This window comes from Populus euphratica, unplaced genomic scaffold (genome assembly GCF_000495115.2).
Source record: "Populus euphratica unplaced genomic scaffold, PopEup_1.0 scaffold829.1, whole genome shotgun sequence".
Taxonomy (NCBI): domain Eukaryota; kingdom Viridiplantae; phylum Streptophyta; class Magnoliopsida; order Malpighiales; family Salicaceae; genus Populus; species Populus euphratica.
In genome coordinates, this window is record NW_011500691.1 from 57,631 (window position 1) to 84,203 (window position 26,573).

The window sequence follows — 26,573 nt, forward strand, 5'->3', positions numbered from 1 at the left end:
TATCCCAACATTGGTAAAATGTATCTCCTAGTTTTTGAGTGAAAGTGGTGATTTGTCTCTTGAAAGAGTTTGTTCTATGAGATGGGAAAAACTTCTTTAAAAATTGTTGTTGCATTTCATCCCAAGCACGAATGGATCCTGGTCTTAAATTTTGTAGCCATGTTTTAGCTTTATCTTTTAATGAAAAAGGAAAAAGCTTTAATCTGATGGTGTTCATGCTACAATTTAAATTATTATATGTGTTGCAGACCTCCTCAAATTCCCTTAAATGCAAGTATGGATTTTCCAATTCCATGCCATGAAAAGAAGGTAAAAGTTGAATAATACCTGGTTTAAAATTAAAATGAGATGCATCGGGAGGAAAAACTATGCATGATGGTGCACTTGTTCTTGTGGGATTCATGTGGTCTCTAAGTGTTTTAATACGGTTATTCTCATTCTTATTATTATGAAGTAATTAATTATCTTCTTTGGCTATTTTTTTAAAAATGATGAGGATACCCTATAAAGTCTACCACTTAATGTATGTGACCACACTCTCATGCACGTGTAGGAGTAGAAGAAAAGGAAGAAGAAAACAAAAGACGATGAAACAAAACAAAAGAAACAAAGTTATATATAAGAAAAGTGAAAAGAGAAAACAAAATAAATATTATAATTTATACAAGAATTTACCTCCCTAGTAACGAAGACAAAAACTTGATATGACCAAAAGATTGATGTCTTCTTCCAAGTGTAGGAGTGTTGAAGTAATAAATAACCCTGCAAGACCGAGGTCAAACCACAAGGAGGTTAATTGTATAAATTATAGATAACAACAATACAACAATACAACAATAACAATAACAAGAATAGTAATAGTAATAATAATAGTAATAATAATAATAATAGTAGTAGGAATAATAATAATAGAAGAAGAAGAAGAAGTTGATATGAACTTTGAGATGAAAGATTAATGTAAGGATTAAACAATGATAACAATAAATGTCAAGGATAGAGGATCAGACTATTATGTTCAAAACTAGATGACTTGACCTGTTAATTAAGAGGGCGTTTGACTTAATGGTAACTGTTGCTTTTTTTTTTTTTAAATCAGTAAAGCTAGTGTTCGGTTATAAGTAGCAGCTATGGTTTGGCTCATGGGACCCACTAAAAAAAGGTTTAAATTAGGTTTTGATTAAGCAATTTTTTCATGTTTCCTTCTGCGTTTTTGTTCAATACTAGTCATAAAAAAGCAACTATATGGGTGCCACAATCGAGTTTCCTCAACCAGTTGCGAATATTAAATGCTTTGTGTTATGATTATCAACGTATAGATAAAAGAAAAATGGTTGCTATGTTGAAAATCAATATTACTCATTGATATCCATAAAAATCACAGGAAATAAAACCTGAATCTGTGTAAGGATGGGTTAACGGAAAAGAAGAGATAAAGAGAGACATATAATATCTTGCTGGAGGAGAGGGGAGGGGTGTTAACACAAGGGGAAAACACTTAGCTTTTCTCTCCACTATTCGTGTCAGACCAGGTCCAATTCAAAGCTAAATGCATTGAATTGGGTCTGACTCAGTTAAAAAAATTAGAAAAAGATCGCTTGATGATGTAATATTTGCAGAATTTGATTGTAATCCCAATTTTATTTTTGCTAGGTCCGACTTAGTTAAACAAATTCAATTTTTATTTTTATTTTTAATTGTATTTTATTCAAAAAATTAAAAGAAAATCATTTGATGACATAGCATTTGCAAAATTTGATCAAACAATAAAAAATATTTGATATCAATATTATTTATTTTATAATGTAATAGCAGTAGTTAAATTTATAATATTTAAATTGAAAACTATATATATATATATATATATATATATATATATATATATTAATAATTTGAAAATCATTCTTTTAACCAAACACATTAAACTGCTTTTTATTCAATCTTAATTTTAACCACAGTTTTAACCAAATATATATATTTTTCAAATCAATCTCAACTAATATTATTTTTTTATAAAACAACTTTTTTCAAACCACAATCATAAAAATTAATATAATACCAAACATACTTTAAATTAAATTATTATATGAGCAATTTTAGATGTTATTCTTGTTAAATATTAGAACATTATCATCACTAAGCAATTCAAAATAAAAATAAAAAAAGATTATTTTTTTTAAAGATTTAATTTATTTCAAACTAGTCTTTTGAGCTGCTATGAATTTAGTAAGTTTTTTAAATTGTAAAAAAAAATATTAAGAGTGTAAATTTTTTAAATTTATTATTAAAAATAAAAAAATATTAAGAGTGTGAATTTTTTTTAACTTTATTATTAAACTTATAGGATAGACCACCTTTATTTAATAAAAAAATAAATATATAATAATATGAATCCATGAAAATTTAAAAAACTTTCTATTATAAAATTATATCTTAAAATTATATCTTAAGTTTTTTAATAATAAGTTACATATATATATATATTTGTGACATTTATTGTAATATAATTTTATAATATTTATTATAATATAGTTTGATGAAAAAATAAAAAACTTCAAAGAAATATAGTCAAATTTATGGAAAAATATTGTTAAACTTTTGTATTTGATTAAAAACCTAATAAATATTGTTTTTTAAAATTATTATTTTTATTTGAAAATATATGAAAATAACCTATATTTTTAATATTTATATATTAAAATCATTTAAAAATATATAAAAAACTAATTTTAAATTAAAATAAAATTTCAATTTTTTTTAAATATAATTAAAATGCAATGCCAAACACTGATATAATGAAACGCTCAGTCGCTCCCTTCAAACCCACCAAAACGGTATAAACCTCTTTTCTTTTCTGTTAGCTCTCAAAACCCTAAAATTCTCTCCACTCACAAACAATGGCTGAACCGAGTCAGCTGACTCAGCATATTGAATCTTTTGTTGACTCATCACGCTCCTCTACTCAGCAGGTTCAAGGCCTACTCTACTCTTAACCGCACAAGCTCCTCAGTTTTGGACTTTTATCTCTTCATTATTTAGCCTTTTAAACTCTTCAATTGGCTGCTCCATATATTTATAGGAAGCGTAATTTCTCAATTATTGTTGAATATTTAAAAACAAAAATGTAAAAAACAAAAAAAATCACATTTTCCCAAATTTAGAATAGTTTTGGTTTTGTTTGTAATGTATTTAATTAATAATTTGTGTCTTAAGTGCAGGCTGCAAGTTTGGATGCAATAGTTTCCTTCGTGAAGAATGATATAGTAACTATACCATCACTGGTATAATTCACTTTTTCTTTCCTTACAATGTTTTTCTTAGTTATGGTCGTTTTTTGGTGAACTGTTGTATTGATGCTTGTGTTATGCTTAGGTTAAGGAGATGGAGATGTATCTGACTACAACAGATAGCATAATCCGTGCACGAGGTACTTTTTGTTACTGTAATACTTTATGTTTGCTTATGTCGATTTATGTGCAAATAAATGATGAGTACCAATCCTTTCTGAAAAATGGTTCTTCAGCAAATTATATGGTATATGGTATGGTTATAATGTGGGGACAATTTTTTCATTTTGGAGCATGTTTACGGCATTATGGGGTAAACTTTTTGTGATTGTTTTCTGGCGATAGGTAATTTAAAACTAATTCAAGCATGCTCGTAAAAATTGTGCTATCCTCTTGTTTATTTTTTATTTTTTTATGTATTTGAACACCATATTCTGAGAAGCTCTTAGAATAATTTTTTTTTACTGTTTCAGGCATCCTTCTTCTTGGAGAAGCAATTAAATGTCTTTCATCAAAGCCGCTGGATGCTGCTACTATTCATAGCTTGATGTCTTTCTTCAAAGAGCGACTGGTGAGTTTGTCATTTTGCAATGCACATACATGTACATGGAAGAGGCTGCAATATATAATAATTTAACTTTATTTTATTTAGGTGTTTCTGGCCTATCTGTTGTATTTGTTTCATTGTACCCTGTAAAATTAGCTGCACACCTTTGATACTATGCTTGAAGAAATTTCTTCTTGGTTCCACTATATTGCTCGAAGTCTTGTCCATTGTAATTTTGATCTCAATACACTTGACTGGTGATCTGGGAATCCCATTAGAGAATACATGAGATTGTGCACATTTAAATATGAAGTCAAATGAAGTATTTCTAAGGTTTGCTTATTCTGGAAACATTCTTACCTATGTTGCCATGTGATTGGTTCCGTGTTCCTCCTATAAAGTTGGGTAGGTTTTGTTGGACTCTTTTTTTCTATGTTTAGATTCTCCTTCCTGATGAGTCTTGGTTTTACTTTGAAGCCTTTCTTTGAGTTTCTTTGTGGTAAGGATGGAGTCATTCCAGTGAAAGATGCCTGCAAGCACAAATGCTGGATTGTTGGTGCAATACAAAATCCTTTTAGTCATTTAGGAATATTTGTTTATGCTAGTATGGTTACTGATTACAATTCTAGAGACAACTCAATCATCGTTTCCTTACAAGGATTCAATTATGGTACACATACAAATAGAAAGAATAGATCCAATTTGGTATATGCTCTGGGTATGCACTCAAAAGCTGGGATTGTAAGAATCACGCTTTTTCAGAAAAGGGGGAAGCTTGAAAAGGCATTGGCTAGAAGGAAAGCTGGGTAGTCCACAGCTTTGAGCTCTTAAGCTAGGAGTTTTCCCTTCTGTCTTCTGGTTAGGTGGATTGAATTTCCTTCTGGCTGGAGGTAAAGCAGCATTTGAGTTGAGTTGCTAATGGAAGAGTACCGTAGGTAATTGTACTACACTTCCTTAAAATAGCTCTGTATCAATAGATAGAGTGGATGCTAGAGTCTTCCCTATGTAATGGGCTTTAAAGCTTGGTTATAGACTACAGTTTTCTAAATTGTAGTCATTACCAGGTCTTTAGGAGGTTATGAAATGTTGAATTGGTGGATTATTTTACTTACTATGTCCTTGCCATATATTTTGGTCCTGTTAATGCATTCTTCGTTATGGCCTTGCTTCTCTTTTCATCCATAAAGTCCAGATTAGACTTTGAAACCTATTTGATGGTCCATGCTCACGCTCATTACTATGAGTGCTGATTAGTATGGGTTTCAACAATCTAATCCTTTTTTCATTCTTTTTATTTTGGCCAGGTAGTGATTAGCTATATTCTTTATTATATTGCATCAAAATTATAAAGATGATAGTATCCTTATATCAGGCAGATTGGAGAGCTTTACGTGGTGCACTTGTTGGTTGTTTGGCATTGGTGAAAAGGAAAAGTGGTGGTATGGTCACTAGCAGTGATGCTAAAGGAGTTGCAGAGTCTTTTTTGCAAAACTTGCAGGTTCAGTCTTTAGGACAACATGACAGGAAGGTAGGATTGTCTACACATGTAATTCTAATTCCAACTCTTCCAGAAGTTACAACAGCTTTCTGTCTGGATTAACTTTGCACCCTGGTTTTTCTCTCCAATTTTTTAGTAATTTCTTTGTTAAATTTCAACTTTAGAACTTACCATTAAATTCTTCTTGCAGCTTTGCTTTGAACTTATGGAATGTCTGCTAGAATACTATCCTCTTGCTGTTGCTTCTCTGGTATCTCTTCAGTCTCACTTTCCCTCAACTCATACTTTCCAGTTTCAAGTGAATGACTTGAAAAAGTTAGAAAAGAGAAAGAATAAAAGTGGATTCAACCTTAGCCAAACCTGGAACTGGGTTCAAGCTTGTATCTTAACTGTGCAATGAAACAAAAAATTGTGTGATAGGGGAGATGCCAAATTTTGTCCCCCGAACAATGGCCTTTTGTCATTGTTATTTATCAGTGGTTGTTGCTTGGTGGAATGGTGATGTTCTGGGTCTACAGGTTTTTGTCCAATGACCTATTTCATGAAAGAGTTGAAGAGTAGGATTGTCTTCCATTTCCCCTCTTATGACCTATTTTGTTGTGGTTGTAACTGGGAATACCTTTTTCTATGATGTAGAACAATATGAGAAGCTGAACAAGGGTTTTGTTGGGTACAAAATGATTTTCATATAAGCAGCACAAGGTTATTTAGGATAGGTGCTCATGATGAACCATAACCATGGAATCCATTTGCTTGCTTAGATCAATGTTAGTTATACCTGTGAAATTCATAGTTATTATGATCCATACATTAACACTAGAGATGCAACCCACTGATCTTATTGAACGATGTTTATCTGAAATTTTGGGTGTTATCATAAATGTTAGCTTACTTGAATCGTTTAAGTTACTGGTTAGTAGCTGTCTTTATGCAATTACAACAACCTTATGTTTGCAAACACAAAGCTAGTCTTGATAGTACCAACTTTGTGCAAAAGTGCTGAGGGATAGGTCTCTATAATTTCTACTCTCAGAACCCCACCATTGCTACCTGATAAACTTTTTATACCATCTTTACAAATGGGATTGTTACTGGAGTCCAACCACCTCCCCAACCTGCAAGGAACCTCCCTCCCTCCCTCTCTCCTTGCTGTCACATAGGCAACACTTCCAGCAATACCTACAAGCACAAGCACAAGCACATACAAACACAACTTGGTGTCTGTCACCTAGTGTTGTAATTAATTTTGTTTTTTTACAGTGTCTTGTACTTTTCATGTTTTGATATGATCACATTGTTGATTTTGATTCTAGGGCGATGATCTAATTTATGGAATTTGTGAAGCTATTGATGGAGAAAAGGATCCTCAATGCCTAATGCTAGCATTTCACATTATGGAGGTTCTAGTGCAAGTGTTTCCTGAACCTTGCAGTCCCATAGAAAGTTTTGCTAGTGATCTTTTTGGCATTTTGAGCAGTTACTTTCCCATTCATTTTACACATGTAAGCTTCATATACCAATCACTCTTTTGTATGGACCAGTTGTTTGGATATGATTGCTTTTCACTTATCTAGTTTTTTTTCCTTCCTGCAGCTGCCTTATTAAGAGTCTTAGGTTTTGCATTGTGTCTACATTTATATACATGATATTCAAGGAGCGTTTTTGAACCTTCCCTTTTAAATGACAAGTGATACATGTCTTAGGCTTGTCTGTTGTTTTACTTGGATGTCGTAAGCTCTTTTATCTTTTCTTGGGGGTGCTTAAGTGACTGCTTAAAGTATAGGGAGTTTACCATCTAGTTAAATTCTCTGGTCTATTGTCTACCTGGACAACTTCCTTTTTTCATGACACAGACTCTTTATTTTGAGAGGTTTCAGAGGCCTCATGTATTAGATTTGTGGAAAGTGCCTTCATCTTTTCTTATGTAGCCGTACTTCAGTGCTGGATGAGATGCCTGTAATAGTTATTTGCTGTATTGGATATTATATTAGTTTTTGGTTCAGCCACATGTTAGTGTTTGTGAGTACCATTTTACTTGCAGTCAATCATACATTTGCAAATAAGGTTATGTTGATGCATAAGATCATAGTTCTAAATCTTGTAACGATGCTAAGCATGGTTTTATTTGGATATGATCTCTAATTCATGCTGTTTTCATCGGTAACCAATGCTGGTCCTTTAACACATTCCAAAAAAATAAAAATTGTAGAATGTGATTGCTTTATCATCTGGCTTCTGCACCACAACAAGGATATCTAATAGCTTCAGCAGTTCAACTACTATTTCATACCAACACTTCGAATTATGCTAATGTCTAACATGTATTTCTACATGTCTATGAATTTGATGCTCAAGTTTTGAAAAAAGAAAAAAAACCCATCTCTTGTTAATAGTAAATCAACTTGGAAAGGATTTTGATGCTTAAACTTTAAGATGCCTACACAGTACTGCCATAGTTGGTAAAATTTTCCAGTTCAATTCAACTGCACTATAATTTGTTGGGGAGGAGGTTGTGTTCTGTGAGGGAGGACTACTGCTTGCCACTGAACCCAAAAAAATAATAATTATAAATAACAAAAGAGATTTGCTATACAGTGAGAAGGGAAACTAGGAGCAGGGAATTCAGTCAACTTGCATGGCATTGTAGATCCTTCGGAATCAAGTCGTGAAAACTTTTGGAAGCTGGAAATGCTTGAAACACTTGACAATTGATTGCCAAATATTTAACTTTCGCTTATGGTTCAATTGCAGTTATTGTGGAAGTTAAGTTAAACAATGAAACTTATCAGATGTTTATAATGAAAATCATTTTGAGTCATACTACTGTGTTAAGGTCTGTTGCCCATCAAACTTTGGGGTAATTTGAAAGTGGAATTAGTTTCTGGAAATTTGTGGAGAACAGATGGTATTCTGAAACTGTGCTCGATATAAATCCATAAGCATAACCAGCAGGGAAAGGAAGTAATGTAGCTTATGGGGTTCATTTCATTATGGGCGCTGGCATGGGTTAGCAGATAAAGCAAAGTGTCAGTGGCCTTTTTGGGATAATGACAGATTTGAGTCCATGTTGGGTATGGTGGAGGAGGTTTCCTGAGTGTAAATTTATGAAAGCAAAAAAAGAAACATCAATTTTGGATTCTTTTTTAGTGTTTTGGAACCATCAATAACTTAAGAGCCTTGATGCAGAATCTTAAGTTGTATTATTAAATGCCCTTTCCTGTTGCTCTACTTGTGAATGTGAAATGCATTTGATCTTATTCTGTTACCCATTCTTTATATTAAAAAGAAAGTTCTGCCTTTATTGATTTCTCATATGCATTATTTTATTTCTTTGCATTTTCAGGCAAAAGCTGAGGAGGATGTTGAGGTGAAAAGGGATGATCTTTCAAGGGCATTAATGGTATCTATTGCTAACATGTGAAAACTTTCTGGCTTGTAGTAGATTTTCTCTCTCTTGAAATTTTGCTAGCTATATTGCTCTGGAAGTAAATCTTATATTTTATTGGCTGCAAAGTAAAGCTGGTTTTGTTATTTTTTGTTAAATCTCTATCATCTCTTCTGTAGTTGGTCATGATAATGTGCAAATAGACTATTTGGAAGGAGCAGAGTTTATGGATATTTTGATGACCATACTCTTCTGAGGCAATAAATAGTTTTCTTAGCCACATTGTGATGCAGGACAGGTTTGGGGGCTGTTCTGGACGAGTTTCAGGAGATGCTTGGTGCTGTGACAGTGCAGTTTACAGTGTTTTAGGAGATTTTAGGCTGAACCTTTGATTGGTAATTGTTTTAGGGTTGACTAGGTATGCGTGAGAGGTTGTTTAGGAATTTAGTGAGGGCTTTAAGATTAGATTGATGGGATTTGCTTGTTGGAAATTGTGGAATGTGATAGGCAGACTAACAAGGTTTCTAGGAGCCACACCTTAAGGATAGAAAAAACAAAGCTTCACACCTGGGATTCTTAGCAGTCACACCTAAGGGAAAATTGAATCGCACAATCAAAAGCAAATTGCTGAAAATTTAATCTTAAACTTCAATTAAAAAATTGAACATTACCTTTATATAGAGTTGCTAGTCCTCCAACAAAACACTTATTATCCTAGATAAGAAAAATACTAAGTCTATTTATAAAAGGAAAAACCTAATAAAGCTAGTTACTTTAGAACTGGTAGAATACTGAATGTGAAATAAAACTTGGACTTAATTGTCCAGAAAATCTGAAATTACATAAATATCATTGCCTACAAATACACATTATGAGTGCCACACTGCGGACTTCTATTTCTTGGCCTTTGGTAGGAGTCCCTTTCGCTGTTGGATAGCAGGATCAGAAGGCCTAATGTCGCAACTTTTAGCTTCTTGTGTATACAATCTCTTCAGGTTCTTAGAAGATGTTGCAGGTCAAAATTGCTGTTCATCGAAATTTCTGGGAGTAGTAGAAATAACTTACTAATGTTCATGTTGTTCTCTGCCTTTGGAAGGATGGTTATATGCTAGAGTTGCTTGTCCAAGACAAGGTTTGTGGAAAGCATATTACCAATGATGTAAAGTGCATGTGTTTATGAATTTGAAGGATTTTTTTTTTTGTTGGTGGGGGGTTCAACTTTTGATTCTTAAAATATGACAATACTAAGATTAAGATAAATGGATCATCATAAAACTAACAGCATACAAGAAATTATCTAAGAACATGCTTTCATGCTTAAATAATGCAAATCTTATGTCCTATGAAAGTTAATTATACAAAGATGAGAACACAAATAGCAAATGTGGGGGGTCATAGATGGTGCCTGTTGATGCCTTTGGCTGCTGGATTATTGCTGAAAGGAGTTTGTCTAATTGCAAAAGGGAAATAAAACCATATCCTGGAAGGGAGCTGAATTCCTTCCATTTGGAAGATATGTTTTCTGTTAACAAGGCGAAGCCAAGTGATTTATTCCTTGGAAGTGTGGTTTAAACAGTTGTAACTTGTGACTGGAAACTTTTAATTAGGTGAGAGAGCTCCCACAAACTAACATGGTAAAAGTTTGCATCTAATTTCATCCTCCTTTGCTATGATGTTTCGTTAGGTTTGTTGCTTTGGTTTTTTTTTTTTTTTACTTTAAATATTGTATAAACTGCCAGAGATCATGTTGAAAGGGCGACCTTTCTCGACTATATTTTCTACTCTTTTCTTTACAGCTTGCATTCTCATCCTCCCCTCTATTCGAGCCATCTGTCATTCCATTGCTTCTTGAGAAACTTTCTTCCTCCCTATCATCCGCAAAGGTCAGTTCTGTTTAACCTAGATTTTAGCAATTGATGATTATGCTGATAGGCTTACTCGTATGCTAGCTGAACAGGATTTTGGAATGTTAAGGTCCACTGCTCAGTCAAAATACATGATTTTCCATCTCCATCTTCTGTTTTTCCTTTTCAATGCAAAACTAGAAAATTTTTTCATTTTGTTAAAATAGAAAACTTTTTTCAAATGGTAAAATATCAAACAGCAGGCACAAAGTTGATTCATAATGTGTCGGTCCTTAGGAAAAAAATGAAAAAAAAATATAAATGAATGCCTTTTTGATATTTCTTTGTTTTCCATGTGGTAAACACTAGCAAATAAGGTTGGTTTTTATGAGGGAAATGTTGAAAAGAAATTTGATAGTGCTCTCCTAAACCCAATATAAACTTGGAAAACTGCAAATCAAGATTTGGAGTTTTGTGTTTTAAAATAATTTTTGAATAATAATAAACTCCAATTCTTACTTCTCCAAACTTTCCAAAAAGGTTCTTGTTTTTGAAATCTCTAGAATGCATAAATATGTATCCTGTTTATGTGTTTCCAGGTTGATTCTTTAAAGTACCTTAGCTATTGCACATCAAAGTATGGAGCAGAAAGAATCGCAAAACATGCTGGAGCTATTTGGTCTTCACTGAAAGATGCAATATTTACTTCAGGACAATCATTTGTGTTATCCTTCACCCCAGAATCCCTAGGTGGTCTAGGATGTCAGGAGAATGAAATAGCAGCTGAAGCACTGGCTCTACTGGAAAAGGTTGTTATCCAAAATAGTAATTTGTTCTCAAGTATGATTGTTGGTGATGAAGAAATAAATATGGTTTTGAATTCCATCACTGGCTACCAGAGTTGCAATGAAATTCCCTTGCAAAGCACACAGAAACTGTATTCAGTTGGTCGTATCCTTTATGTTTCTGTGAAGGCATCTGTTGCTTCCTGCAGTAGAATTTTTCAATATTTCTTCTCCTGCTTGATGGAGAGCATGGGGCTTCCAGTTGTGAATGGATCTGGGACTTGCTCTTTTAATGATGACTGCATGATCTCCAAAAGACCTAATCATGGATCTCTTTATCTCTGTGTTGAACTTCTTGGAGCATGCAGAGATTTGGTCATCAGTTCTGGTGATCTTGCATCACAATGTGTTTCTGCAAGTGAGACATGGTGCTGCTTGCTTCAGAGATTTTCTACCTCTTTAAGCATGATTTTTAGTTCAACCCTGGCAACAAGTACAGACAAGCCTGCTCATGACGCGGATGTGTATCTTGCAGGTAAATGCTTTGGTTTGCAGTGCTATTGAGGTGGTCATTGTTCCCATTTCTTTTTCTATTTTAAATTGCAAGTTTTTGGATATTTCTCAATAAGCTTGCCTTGGGTTGTCTACCAACTCGAGTAATTGATTCTAGGTTCAGAACCAATGGAGATCTGACATTAGGTTACCTAGATCTGGGTACAAGGAGTTGGACCTGAGAGTTCTAATGTAAATTATATTTGATCCCAAAATCTTCCTATTGCTGACTTGTTATAGTGCCTGAACACGTTCTGTACCATGGGTGAATTCAAAAGTCTGAACTTTGGGATTTATTTTGTAAGAGTTGGTTTCCCTTTGGATTTTATAAAAATCAAGAAGAAAGGAACCATTTCTGTCCGCGAACAAGAGAATGTATTTTCTTATCACTACATATAATATAAATCTTGTTTTCCTAATTGATTTTGATATCCAAACCTAGTTTTAGAGTAGGAAGATTTTCCCCACTCTTGGGTCTGCCTGATGCACCTGGACATGCATCATGTGTCCAATGTCCCACCCACCATCAATAGCCTGCCATTTCCAGGAAGGAAAACATGCTTGCAGTACCTGTGCTGGAAACAAATAGAAAACATACTTTTTTTTTTTTTGGGTTTTATGAGATGTAAACGTGGACATATTACAACTCCTGGAAACATATGCAGTGGTATTATAAGTCAAGGAATATAAGTCTGATATATGGTGCTAAAACTAAAGCACCATTGAGGTTTTAAGAAAAAGGGCATTCGCTCCTCACTCATAACGGAACTCCCCCCCTGAAGTGATAGATCTATCACTGTCGCTCAGGTGAGCGACAGACCTGCTTGAGATGGAGGAGCACCACTTCTTATTTTAAGGAAAAAGGAAGCGAATGGAGTCTTCCTGAAACCGGGCGGATTCTCTAACATAAGGCTAAAGCAGCTCCCGTTCTGGTTCTATCTCTAGCTGAAAAACGATTTATTCGAGAATAAGGCATTCCATTTGTCACAGCAAGATATCTACGGAGTAAGGCTAGGAATTGGACAACTAGGCTGCAGCTATTGAAGAAGAATCGCTTGTTGGAGAAGGAGCTTTAAGCAACAGTGAAGCTACCAAACCCTTCTTTTTTTCCCCTCGCTTTCCTACTTCGAACAGGGAGAGAGGCTACTTTTGAATTTCTCGTTGATTTATTATAATTAATATCTTTTTAATGCATTTTTCCTGGATAGCAGTCTAGTGAGCCTATGCTCATTCCAGTCAGTCCGAGCAAGTAAGAATAAATAAGGAAAGTCGCTAGGGAAGTAGGAAGTAGGCTTAGCTCTTGTGCACATCTTTTGAGGGGTTTACTTGCTTACTTCTTAGAGTAAGGTGAGAGGAGATTTTTTCATAAACCATTTCTTTCTCGATGCTTTTCGGTTTGGAACTCTGTTTTCTTTGCCTCCCATTAGTTGTCAAGGAATATAACCCTGATATATGTTCCTAGATGAAGCACCGATCAGCCTTTTCCTTCCATTAGTTGCTGTTTTGACTCTCAGCATAATTTGTTGACTAGTTAGAGGAGCTCAAACATAAAAAAATTCTGATTGCATGCTTTTCTGTTTTTTAATTGATGTGCAGTGAAGGGTTTGCAAATTCTAGCTACATTCCCTGGAGGCTATTTACTGGTATCAAAATCTACATGTGAAAGTATTTTGATGACCTTTGTATCTATTATCACTGTTGATTTCAACAAGACATTGTTGTGGAAACTGTCGGTGAAGGCATTGGTTCAGATTGGCTTGTTTATTCATGGCAGTAATGAGTCTGAGAAGTCAATGAGCTATATGGATATTGTTGTTCAGAAGATTGTTTCAATGATATCATCTGATAATCATGATGTACCATTTCAACTCCAACTGGAAGCCATCTCTGACATTGGCACAAGCGGGCTGAAATATATGCTGAAAATTGTTACTCAATTGCAAGAAGTTATATGTGCCAATCTAGCTGAGGTTTATGTACGTATGTTTAACAATCTCTAAACGCTTTATAAGAGCTCAGGGAATGTCCCCATTGAAAGAACATGATACTTGGACACCCATGCACCGTCTTATTGCATTACAATTGTGCCTACTCTAGCTCTGGGGACATTTCATTGGGTTCTTCTGTTAGTTTTAGTTTTTTCCTCCCTACAATCTGATTTTCATATCTGGACCTATAGATCTGATTGTACAAGTTTCTGTTGTGCTTCCATAGGTTCAAGGAAATGTGAAATCAGCAAAGGTCATAATTCATCTTTTGGAATGTTATTCAAATGAGTTGCTTCCATGGTACAGCATCTCTACCTTGACCATCCCTATTCTTTTTTGCTAAATTCATTGTCTGTGTTTGCATCCTCTCAAGCTACAATCTGTTACAATTATTCCTAGTAGTCACTTGCCAATACTGGCATGGCCCATAACATCGCACCTTTGTGCATGCAAGTTTACAAATGAAAGATGTTATAAGCATTTAAATAAGTAGTTCTTTTTTTCTTTTTTGTTTCAATCAATTCATTGTATTATGAGGTTTGGTTGCTTTTTCACATAAGAGGCACCTTTGATGTAAGGAGGTGGAATACTTACCTTCAATTAACTATCCTTTTTGTGTGCTTATTGCAAAGATGTTTCCCCTTTTGAGACTTCATTTCTGTTTTTAGGGGTGGGTTGTACAGGGGTTTGGTTAGCAATGGGGTGGGGTTATTTGCTGTTCTCTTTTTCCTGTTGATGTGGAATTTTTTTGGAATGGTCTCAGGATTCAGAAATATGAAGTTTTTGAGGAAGTCTTGTTCCAATTTGTTGTCAGCATATGGAACCAAATAGAAAATTGCATGGCCTCTTCTGATGGGATCCGTGAAAAAGTGAGTATTACTACAACTTTCAGGAATGTTACTTTCCACTTTAATATGTAGTGGTGCTAAAAAGAAATTTCTCTAGTTTGGGATGCAAAATCTTTTTCTCTGAGAAATGGCTTTAACATATATCATTTTTGACATCAGGAGCTTCTTGATGCTACAATGAAGGTGATGAAGCTTGCTGTTGCTTCTTGTTCCGTGGAAAACCAGAACATAATAATTGATAAAGCTTATACTGTACTCTCATCCAGCACTTTCTTATCAACGAAGGATCCCTTGTCCTCTCTTCAAGCTCAACTAGAAGAGTTAGAAGATACTCAAGAAACAGACAAATTTTCCAGTAGAGATGAGTGGATTCATTCTTTATTTGCATCAGTAATTATAGCACTTCATCCTCACACACGCATTCTGAATATAAGAACAGTAGTGCATTTTCTCATGATTGTGTTCCTTAAGGGCTATGTAACAGCCGCTCAGGCGTTAGGTTCTCTAGTTAACAAATTGGATCTAAAGACTAGTGGAACAGAGTATTCAGGTGGTTGTACCTTTGAAGAAGTAATGGATATAATCTTTGGTAAAAAATTAAGTTCTTCTGACCATGTTCCTGCTGGGAGATCTGGTATTATCACAGGCTATTGGAGTGAGACAGGTCTCACTAACTTGTGCCTTGGTGCTGCAAACAGTGGTTTGGTTAAAAGTTGTTCCATTGTTGGGTTGTCATGGATCGCGAAAGGTTTGCTTATGCGTGGACATGAAAAGGTTAAAGACATAACTATAGCTTTTTTAGAGTGCCTGCAATCAAATGGCAGAATGGGTGCCTTGCCATTGGAAGAAAATAATTGCAACTGGGATATGCGACTGTCTACAATGAAATGTGCAGCAGATGCATTTCAGGTTCTTATGAGTGATTCTGAACTTTGCTTAAACCGCAAATTTCATGCAATAATACGACCACTTTATAAGCAACGATTTTTCTCCACCATAATGCCCATCCTGCAGTCTTTGATAATTCAGTCCGACTCATTACTCTCAAGGTAAACTTCTCAAAACTAATTGCAGATTGCTTATTTCCCTCACTTCTCTTGTTGATCCTGTACTCCTTTAGATGTTGATGGATTTTTCTTGACAACTAATAAGCAGAATCCACTTTCTTATACTTTTGATTTCATTTTGTTGTTCTATTAGTATTGATTTGTTGACTCGGTTCATCAAAAAGTTCCAGATAAATGCCAGATCATTCCAGAAAAAAATGACATGTCAAGGATTGGTCACTAATTTGGTTTCACTTGAAGAGTTTTGAGTAACACCACTAATTTTACAATTTGCATTCAATTGTCTATGGTTCGTATGATATTTTATTCGCAGACATCCGGCTGTGTGGCTAGTCAAATTGATATGGGAACTTTTGCAATTTTCTTTTTTATGTTTTTTGCAATTTTTATGATTATCTATGCATGTGTTTAAAAGCTGTCATGACTTGGTTAGAATTTAGTCTGTTTTTTTGCCAGAAATAATACTGTGTTGTTAAAGCATGCTTGTTTTTCCTGTGGTGTCCATTTGTTATGGTTATTTATTAGAAATATTGAGAATAGAAAAGATTAGTCATGCTCCATTAGTGGGATTAAAAAGGATTAGTCCTGTTGCTGGGAGGTCCAAGAAGTTGCAAGGAAAAGATTTGAGCAGATACAAATTGTAACATCTCACACCCTGATGAAAATTATCTGCTATAGGAAGCCAAATAAAACCTGTAAATCTGGGTCTCTTGCTTGAGCACCCATGAGTTTTAGTAGAAGTTAGTTTTGCAGATGAATCCCAAGTGACATGGTTGATGTAATAGCATGATGGCCCAAAATAGATGGTTATGATTGATTGGGCAGTATCTTGATTCCTTGAGAAGTTCAGATCCTCGAGAACTGTCTATAGACCAAGTTCATTTGGGATGTTTGGTCCATTTCTTGATTGATAATGCAAGTTCTGTGATTTCAGATCTATGCTGTATCGGGCTTTTGCAAATGTTGTCACTGGCACCCCATTGATTGTTATCTTGAATGATGCAAAAAAGGTTAGTTTGATATCTTAGTCCTCCAGTATATTTGGTTCACATCTAGCAAGCATGCTTACTAGTAAACTGAAGTATTCCATTTTCCAGTTAATTCCAATGGTGCTGGATAGCTTAAAGTTGTTGAGCAAGGATGTTTTGGATAAAGATGTAATGTATAGCCTTCTGCTAGTCCTGTCAGGCATTTTGACTGATAAAAATGGTAAGACTCTCTGTATGTCAACATAATTATCTTTAATTTCAAAGGGGTGTATAATTTTTCTTACCCTTTATTTGGTAAAGGAAATAATTGAAGTGAGACTCTCCGACCTTAACTGCATTGTGGTTGTGCATATCAATTTATGTGTACTCCATTCAAATTTCTTCCAGGTCCTTGATTCTTAAAATTTCTTCTTGGGGCTTTGTGATTGTTCTCTCTGCCTAGTTGCTATTCCTGTAAGATTGTACATGTCATGGTGGTTGTGGAGCAGTGGTACTGGTACTTTAGTGAATGTTTCTTCTCTTTTATGTTTGTGACCTTTGGTAAAGTATATAAGAAGAGGTGTTTCACTACTGTTCGTTTTTCCTTGGGTCATGGTGCAATTCTTGCTGTGCTGGGATTTATGGTGCAATTCTTGCTGTGCTGGGATTTTGAAACAAGAGTTTGGATAAATGCTTAGGCTGTTGTTGGTTGTGTTTCCTGTAAATTACTTGAACATGATATTAATTACTTGAACATAATATTAATGTTTTTCCTATCCATATTAATGTATTAATTAGTGCAAATCTGGAAATTTTCTTTCTTTATATATACTTATATGGGTACATACATATATATCACTAGTATGCTTTTCTGAGTCATTTTACTTGCAAGGATTATCTGGATACTAGTCACTTGCAAGCTTCTTAGAATTGACTGTTTAGCAGTTGTTAATCACGTTTAAGCTCCCAAAGCATTTACATTTAGGGCCTTTATTGCTAAGCATTCGGAATTCTTCTTGAGCTCTCTTTGTAATTTTACACAGTAAATCCTTGTTATTGCATATTGTCTTTAATCCATGAAAGATGAACCAAAACTGTTTTCCCAACTAGTGGAAAATGCAAGTTGTCTCCTTTTATGCACAAATTATCAAATAGGGACTATAAGGTTATGATTTATGTGTAAATTGAGTCTCTGTTACGGTTATAATCTCTTGTATGCTTGCACATGCAGGACAAGAAGCTGTAATAGAGAATGCTCATATTATCATCAATTACCTCATAGGGTTTGTCACCTACCCTCATATGATGGTAACAGCTTTTCTTTCCTCAAAAAATTCTAATTTTCTGATAGTTTGTTCCCTAATGTGCATTTTTGGATGTGAATTCAAATTAAAAGTCCTTTGGCCGTTTACTTTAACATCTAGTCTACTTATTTATGTCCTGCCTTTCTGTCATAAATTTCTGATCGTTGCTATCAAAACCCACAATTAAGATACTTGGATTCTTCTGCTAACATTCTCAGCTTGTCCGGGAGACAACAATTCAATGTCTTGTTGCCATGTCAGAGTTGCCTCACACAAGGATTTACCCCATGCGAATCCAGGTTTGTTAAACTTTTGAGTTGAACAAATTCAGTAGGTTTATTTCTAATTTTCATCCTTGAGCTTCCCGCTCAACTTAGCGGGTGGAGCCATCAGCTAATATGCTTCTGGCAGGAGGGAGCAAGTCATGATAATTATGACATTGGCCTCTTCCTTGTATACCAATTTATGACGAGGCTTTCGCATTGCAGCTTCTTTCTCCAGTGTCCATGCCTGAATTTCTAAATTTGTATTCTCATAATTTTCAGGTGTTGCAAGCTGTATCAAAAGCTCTTGATGATCCAAAGAGGGCTGTTCGTCAAGAAGCTGTTAGATGTCGGCAAGCGTGGTCAGTGATTTAGATATATACTTCTGTAGGTTGAAACGATGTATCTACTACATGTGCATGTTCTTGCTTGCACAAGTCGATTTCATAGTGGGAACTAATTACATCGTAATTGGTTCCTCTGCCAACATAGGGCATCAAATGCATCAATCCCAAAGCTTCCTTGGCAAAATGAATCTGTTGACATGATTGTTTTTATTATTATGTCTCATTGTAAATATCTTGCACACTGAAAAAAAATGCTTGATATGTTTTTCCCAATTATGATGGACATGAAAGTTGACCATAAATATATATTTTTAAAATAGGTAAGTACATGCCTCTCCTTCCCCATCAGATTGCATGGATTTCGGTTGCTTCTGCTGCCATTTGACATGCTGCGCTTGTATCATGATACCTAATCACCAATTTCGTATGCTTCAATGAAAATTCCTGGTTTCGTATGTGTTTTTTTTTCCCAATTTTTTGCCATTACATCGTGTTTAGTTGATGTCTTGTCTTCCCGTTATTTAGGTTCTAGTTTATATACAGATATGTTAGTTACATGTCCTGTGCTTTATTGCATATCAGATCAAATTTATTTTGACGCAAAAAATTAAATTAAGAACAAAAAATTGAAGGTCATGGTGAAATTACTTCAGCATGAGACACAAGACAAAGATCACTATTTATGAAAGTAGTATAATTAGTGTAATAGGGATAATTTAATTAGAAATTGATGAATACTAACCCGACATAAATGAGTGAATGTTTTCTGAATTCAATAGATAACGAGTAGGATATAAATATTATTAAATTTAATTTGAAATTCACTTTAATTTAACTCAAAACACAAAACATTTTAGTAAATATTTAGATTTTTTAAATATAATATACTTTAATATTGATAGAAAGCACATGAATAATATTTATTGTTTAATACACACACACATATTTCAAATATATATTAACTATTTTATTTTTTATTAATTAACAAATAATAGTAGATAATAGATACTCATTGGATACCTAAAACTTGATGGATAATTTAATACATACTGATTAAATACTTTTGAAACTTGATGGATAATTTATAAATATCTAAATTTGAATACCTGAAACTTGATAGATAATTTAATGCATACTCATTGAATACTTGAAACTTGATGTATAATTTATAAATATCTAAATTTCTTACTTGATAGATAATAAGTAGAGTACAAATATCAAGATATCAAGAATTCTATCATGTGGATATCCATTATCATCCCTAAGTGTAATTATTCTTATGAGCTTTTAACAATAAAAACTTAGGCTTGCTTTTAGGGGTAATTTGGTATTTTTAAATTAACTAATTTATTATTGTGTTATTCATTAGGGATGATTTTATCTTTACACCTTTCAAATGCATAGTAAAATGATTTTATTACTTTTAAAAGCAAATTTTTTTATAGGGTTAATTGAGGTTAATTTGGTTTTTTTCACTTTTTAAGCATAGTATAAAGACTTGTACCTTAAAAAAGAAGAAGTCAAGTTACAATTTAGGAACATTTGTGTCTTTTTAGGTTGGTTTTCCGAGTTAAGGATGACTCTCTCTCTCTCTCTCTCTCTCTCTCTCTCTTTAATCAATGAGGATACTAATAAAAAAAGTTGGTGCTACATGCTAATGGCCTTCATGTATCCAAATATTGCCAGGATAGTGTTTGAAGCGACTTGTCATAGTTTTTTCAATATTGTCGTGTAAGTGGGTGAAGAAGTGGTTAGACTTTGATGATTCTTTTTCTCTCATTTCTCTTCTCCTTACCAAAATGTAATGATGTTCTCTTATTTGTTTTTTGTATCCAAATTTGCTATTATTTTATTGTTATATGTTTTTTTGTTTTTACAGATTTTTTTCTTTGATTTTATCCCTCTTTAGATTTTATTTAATTTTTATATCGAACTTGGTCTCATTTTTAATTTTTTTCTTTTTTTTTCTAATTGATTTTTTTTTTCAATTTAATTCTTTAACATTTGATTTCAAATTATTTTTATATCAAATTTAGTTTTTATTTTTTTTATTGCTATATTTTTTTTTGTTTTGGAGCCTTTTTTTATTGCATTTTTTTTCAAATTTATCCATAACCATTTTGTTGATTTATATTTTTATTTGTTTTTTTTTTCAAGTTTGTCTTTTATGGGGTTGGTCCTTGTCTCATGACTAGTGGGGTCATGAATTTTAAAGGTTAACATGGGTTGATTTTGATCCTTTTTAGAGTTTTTAAAATTGATTTTCTTATCGCTTTCATCCTTAAACAATTAATTTATTGAGAATTAATTTTTATTATTTATTTTTATTTTTATTTTTGTGGGGTTATCCTGATCTATGCTTGTTCTCGAGGATTTTGTAGGTTGACATGAATCTTTTTTTGTTGTTGTTTTTTATATGAATTTTTTTTTTTAGTTTTGCCATTAAGCATTGAGTTGTTTGATAATTGAAGTTCATAGTTTTATTCAGTTTGTTTTCTATGAGGTTATCCATATATCACAATTAGATCGTAGATTTTGCATGCTTAACATGGATGGGTTTGAGTCCTTTTTCTTTTTTACCTTTTTTTTTTAAGTTGTCAAGATTTTTTGTTGTTTTATTTATTGGTGTGTTTTTTAATTTATATTATTTATATTAGTTGAATTTATTAAACCTTAGTCGAGTCAATAACTTGAATCTTATATTTTGTTTTATTTTTTTTATAAACACTTGCATCACTTTAGCATCCTTTTTTGCAATTGGAAGATTTTGGGATGGCTTGACAGAAAAGCACAAGCCCTCCATCTAGTGTTTTCTAAAACGTATGTTTAATAAAATTAATAAAGGTTTATATTAATAAATATCATTATTATCATAATGTTATTAAAAAAAACTTAAATCATGCAATTTAAACCATGTGAGAGTTGAATTAATATGACCTGATTAATTTGACAAGTCCAAGTGTGACCTTGTTGACTTGGTCAAGACCTAGTTTGGCTAAAGAATAGTATACATTGTTGTTTTATTTTATTTTTATAAATATTAACTTAGAAGATGTTTTTGGGTGGACTTGTGTGTTGCACACATATGTGCGGTGTTGCGGCATCGAGATCAAGGAATCATCACTTAGTTATTTGATTCAGGATCATTAGGAGATAGGAGACTCAAGTAGACTAATCTTATTTGAAATTTTAAGGTAAGAAATTGACTATGGTTAAGGAATGTATTAACAACCTAAGTGCTTTTTATATAAGGTAAGTTGTATTATATAGTTTGAATATGATTTAAAGGTGTTGATGAGGTTCGTAACTGGCGGGTCCGTCTATGGCTCAGAACAAGTATTTAAGTTCATGAATAAATCTAACATTTTAAATTTATTATAGGTTCACATATCCAGGTAAAATTTTATAGGAAGAATTCATACAAGTGTTTTGATAAGGTTCTTCTATTCTAAAAGGTGAAACTGTTTTCCATAAATCGTAGATTGTGATGAAAAAATAATTCAAATTAAAATTAGTGAATATCTAAAATAATTCTCATAATTTTCTAGTTAATTCTTGATATTTAAATATCAACTTATTGGTAGGTCCATCATTTTTATTAGAATATTAATTATTAATTTTCATAAATTAAAATTTTAGAGTTATTGAAAATATTAACTAAATCCATAAAAAAATTTACAAAATTATTGTAAATTTCAAAAATATATATATAAAAAATATTTTCTAAAAAAAACAATGCTAGTTTTTTTTCTTTTCTGAATAAAATACAATTTATTTTTGTAAGGATTGAGCCATATACAACTAGAAAAATCTTTTTTATTATTATTTATTTCTATAAGGCCATGTTTTTAAAAATTATCTTTTCTTTCCTTAGAAAACTGCCAAAATATATTTAAGGGTGTACTTGCTAAACATTTTCTTAGGTCAAAAAATCATTAACAAAAGGATGTTCAACCAAACAAAGTCTTAAATACTTGGTCCAAAACAAAACCAAATGGATTGACCTAAAGACATTGGTTCAATCATGAATCAAATAAATAATCAATGTTTGATCTAAAAACTTAACCAAAACAAATGTTTAAACTGAAACAAAATCAAAGTTAAAAATTAACACAATATAAAATTTTTGTACATTCATCAAAATCTTTAACCTATAAATAAAAGAATGTTATTGTTTTATTATAAAATAGATTCAAACACCAATCAAAATACTTCAAATACATCATCATCATGTTATTAGGTTAAAAACATTGAACCAAACAAGCATCAAATCCAAGAATCATGCATTTAATGCTAGCTTTAACATATTATTGACCAAAACTAAAACAAACTATTATAGCAAAAACAAATTAGACTATATTGAAAACCATCAGATTATTCCAGTACCAAAATCAAACAAACAAAAAAAAAATACAAGATAAGCTAAAGCAATCTCAAGAAAAGATTTAAACTTTAAGAAAGTATAAATAGAAAGGTCACATAGACTCCACCTTTGAACTTTTACATGGTTATACCTTCTCCAAGCTTGTTAACCACCGATTGCTGTTTTTCTTCTCTTTTTTTTTATTATCTTTTCCTTCCAAAGCTTGTTAGACCCTCTATGTTAGGCTTTTGAACCTCCACGCTAGGATCTTTTCACATTGTGTTTCTTTTTTTTTTTTGTTTTTTTTTCATTTTTAAAGAGTATTTATAGGATTTTGCTAGGGTTTTTGATGTATTCAAACATATACTGATCAAAGCATAACCTTTTGATTAAAATGAGAGTTTTCTACGAATGTTAATAATTAAAACCTTTGTCCTTTAATATTTTTGGGATGCTGGTTTTGTAATAAATTTGTCTAGGTGATTTTGTTTTGTTCAAAGATAAATACATGCATCCCTCACCTTTTGATTTAGTTGAAAGATTTATGACCCTAGATAATAACCCTTTGAAAATTTTTAAATGTGAATATACAAAAATTAAGTGATTTTGCATAAATAAGTGTCTTAGTAAAGGCTTCATCGGAGCAAAATATTAATAGAGATCACTTGAAATTGATAAAGGAGAAGCATACCTTTCGATTGAATCCAGACAACTTGAAATTGGTAGAGGAGAAGCATACCTTTTGATCGGATCCATTCTTGTTCAATTTGAAAGTTTGTAGCTAACTCAATTAGTAAAAAATATAAAAATATAATGATGGCTGATCATGGACAAAATATTGTAAAGTTTATTGAAGAAAATGAGATATAAATGTTTGATAGGAGTAGTTAATTTTTGTAGAAGAGATATTTCTTAGTTGAATTGTGGTGATTATAGTCCCAAAGATGATCGAAGATGCCATATTCATTTGCCTAAAGTTGCTTACTAAAGTTGCTTACTCAATTAGCTAAAACTGTTAATAATAAACTAAATAGTGGTCAAATTATCATTTGTCTAGGTTAAACCCTAGAAATTAAGGTTTTTTAATTTGAGATTTGATAAATTTCACTTTATTCCTTGTCCTTCCAATTGTTTTAATTACACCTGTAATTTCATTTAAAACTCTTAATTTCATGCAATTTTACCCCTCCTAATTTAATCATCATCCCTAAAGTTCAGCATCATTTTCATCCTAGTTCTTGGTTTCTTATTTGTGTTTTTAGACCTTTAATTGACCATCAAATTTTTAATTTTATTTAATTTGACCATGATTTTTATGTATATCCTCTAGTATTTTGAATTTTTTGAATTTTTTCTTAATTTTTAATGGGGTTAAAAGTAAATAACAACATTGTATCTTAAAGTGTGACCCAGACACTTGGAGAAACCCCAATTCATCTTTTTTGTTAATTAAAAATCTTTTAAAGCGATGTCACTACAATGTTTTCTTTTAAAAAAGTATTGGGATGATGATTTTTTGATGGACCTAGATCAAACTAGATTAAATTTTCTAATTTATTATCTAGATCATAACCTTATTTGTGTTTAATAACTTTATTTTTAAAATTTATTTTTTTATTTAATTGAATGATTAACAATCATAAAATATATATATATGAATATGAGAGTGAGTTTTAATCAAGATTTAAATAAGAAAAATAATGCAAATTAAAAAAATACATTAAAATTAAAAAAGAAGAGTTTCACAAAATTTTTAGAAGAAAAACTAAAAAAATAATATGAACTAAAAAAAATACATTAAAATTATAAAAAAAATTGTATTAAATTTGTAAAGAAAAAGGAAAAATATCATTATCAAACTTAACTATTCTCTTAATCTGGCTAGAAACCCAAGTCCATGCATGTTTAGGTACCTGGGCTTGAATACCCAATTCTACATGTTTTTTTTTTTTCCTTCTTAGAAATGGATGATATGGCAATATATCATTCATAAACCCGGAAAATAGAGGAATCAAGCAATAACATTGTTGTTCCTCGTTTTCTTTTCTCGCCTTCTTCTAGCTTCGAGTAGAAGGACTTCTTCTCCAGTATAGCAATAAGCTCACCATCCTCTTTGGATGTTTATAATTCTTAACATGGGTCACATTTAATACTCTTAAAGGTGATACAACGCGTAGGTTTGTATCCCCTCCAAGGCTGACTTTATACCTTTTAACCCAATGCCACTTTTAACAGTGGATCCACACATCGACTACTATTGTTTTGATGCACTGAATTCCATCTGGACCTGTTAACTGCCAAGAACATCTATTTTCCAAGCAATCAATTTGAAGATGAAAACTCATGCACAGCTGTAACTGACACTAATTTTTTAAGATACCAGCAATTGATTTAAAATTTGTTCTTTCAAGGGCTCACAAGATTTTGCATGCAAATGGAATGGACGATATCAAAGAAATGCGACGAGTCCTTTGCTAAGAAACTTCACTGGTCAAGAATTGTAGAAATATACAAAATCAAAGAATGATTAAAGAACCAGATGTAGGTTATTAACTATTTCCCACGCCTATCAACAGCTAACAAAGCAAGCGCTTGTATTTTTAACGAGGTAAAAGTAAACAAAAGCATTTTGATGTTACATGGATCAAATTGAACACATTAGAGGAAAATGTCTAACCTTTTGTACAGCTTCCTTTCTCTATCCCTCTTGATGTCAGAAAATCTGTATAAACTAAAACCAACTACAATCTGGGGGGCAAAAAGGAAATTCCGACTGCCGGCATGAATGGCATGGGTAAATTACTCAGTTTTTCATTGCGAGCATCTGAATACACAAACTCCACCTAGTCACCTGCCAACCCAAAAGGGCAAATACAGAAGTTTCACAGCATTTCCATCAAAGGATCACTCAGACATCTCATCTTCAGCTCTACTAGAATGGTGAAGGTCCTCGTCTATAGCAACCGTCTGTAGTCTTCCAAGGCCATGCTCATCCTCGAACCTCTCCATCCTTGAATTGTTTCCCCTTGAATTTGAAATAGCCTGAAACCATTGTTTAATATAAGTAATAGAGGAATAAACAACACAGTTTAAAAAATGAAAATTCGTGGATGATTCCATATCATTACCCCCAAATCTCTCTGTTCAATTGTAGCAGCGACAGCTCTTTTCCTCACAGTTACTTTTGAGGGGATAGGAAAATGTTCAATCTCGTCACCTGATCTTCCCTCTCTGGCTCTCTTCTTTCTTAAACTAATCTTTGTGGGAAGAGGCTGCATCATAAAAATAGTGTAAAGTCACAGTAATCAATGTAGATTTTGTGCACTGAGAAAATGTGTGTGATGATGATGGAGTACACTGAGAGCAAGTGTGATAGAGATGGTTGATACCAAATAGCGAGCTTCAGCTTCATCAAATGAAACAAGGAACGTTGAAGGGTCATTGGCATCATCCCCCCCCGTATCTGATTGAGGTGTGATTAAGAAAAGTTGTGTTCAGCAAGGAACGTTGAAGGGTCATTGGCATCATCC

The 26,573-nt window shown here is 32.8% G+C and overlaps 2 protein-coding genes across 3 annotated transcripts; one reads left to right on the top strand and one right to left on the bottom strand.

Annotated features, from left to right (window-relative positions):
• The first annotated feature begins 2,806 nt into the window (after nt 1-2,806).
• On the top strand, nt 2,807-19,047 carry MET18 (ARM repeat superfamily protein). Of its 2 annotated transcripts, XM_011013142.1 has the most exons (19): nt 2,807-2,966; nt 3,216-3,278; nt 3,370-3,424; nt 3,758-3,855; nt 5,204-5,359; nt 5,520-5,579; nt 6,643-6,831; nt 8,673-8,729; nt 10,511-10,597; nt 11,158-11,878; nt 13,492-13,871; nt 14,110-14,183; nt 14,647-14,752; nt 14,891-15,780; nt 16,733-16,808; nt 16,896-17,007; nt 17,998-18,074; nt 18,289-18,369; nt 18,616-19,047. In XM_011013142.1, the coding sequence occupies exons 1-19, from the start codon at nt 2,895-2,897 to the stop codon at nt 18,706-18,708; spliced, it is 3,447 nt and encodes a 1,148-aa protein (XP_011011444.1). In that variant the 5' UTR covers nt 2,807-2,894; the 3' UTR covers nt 18,709-19,047. The 2 variants fall into 2 exon arrangements, with proteins under 2 accessions (XP_011011444.1, XP_011011445.1); XM_011013143.1 differs by lacking the exons at nt 2,807-2,966; nt 3,216-3,278; nt 3,370-3,424 and having other exon boundaries at nt 3,769-3,855; nt 5,208-5,359.
• A 6,788-nt stretch (nt 19,048-25,835) lies between these two features.
• LOC105116014 (uncharacterized) lies at nt 25,836-26,562 on the bottom strand. Its single transcript, XM_011013145.1, has 4 exons — nt 26,550-26,562; nt 26,433-26,506; nt 26,172-26,315; nt 25,836-26,085 (listed from the first exon to the last, which is right to left on the bottom strand). The coding sequence occupies exons 1-4, from the start codon at nt 26,560-26,562 to the stop codon at nt 25,948-25,950; spliced, it is 369 nt and encodes a 122-aa protein (XP_011011447.1). The 3' UTR covers nt 25,836-25,947.
• Nucleotides 26,563-26,573: the final 11 nt, after the last annotated feature.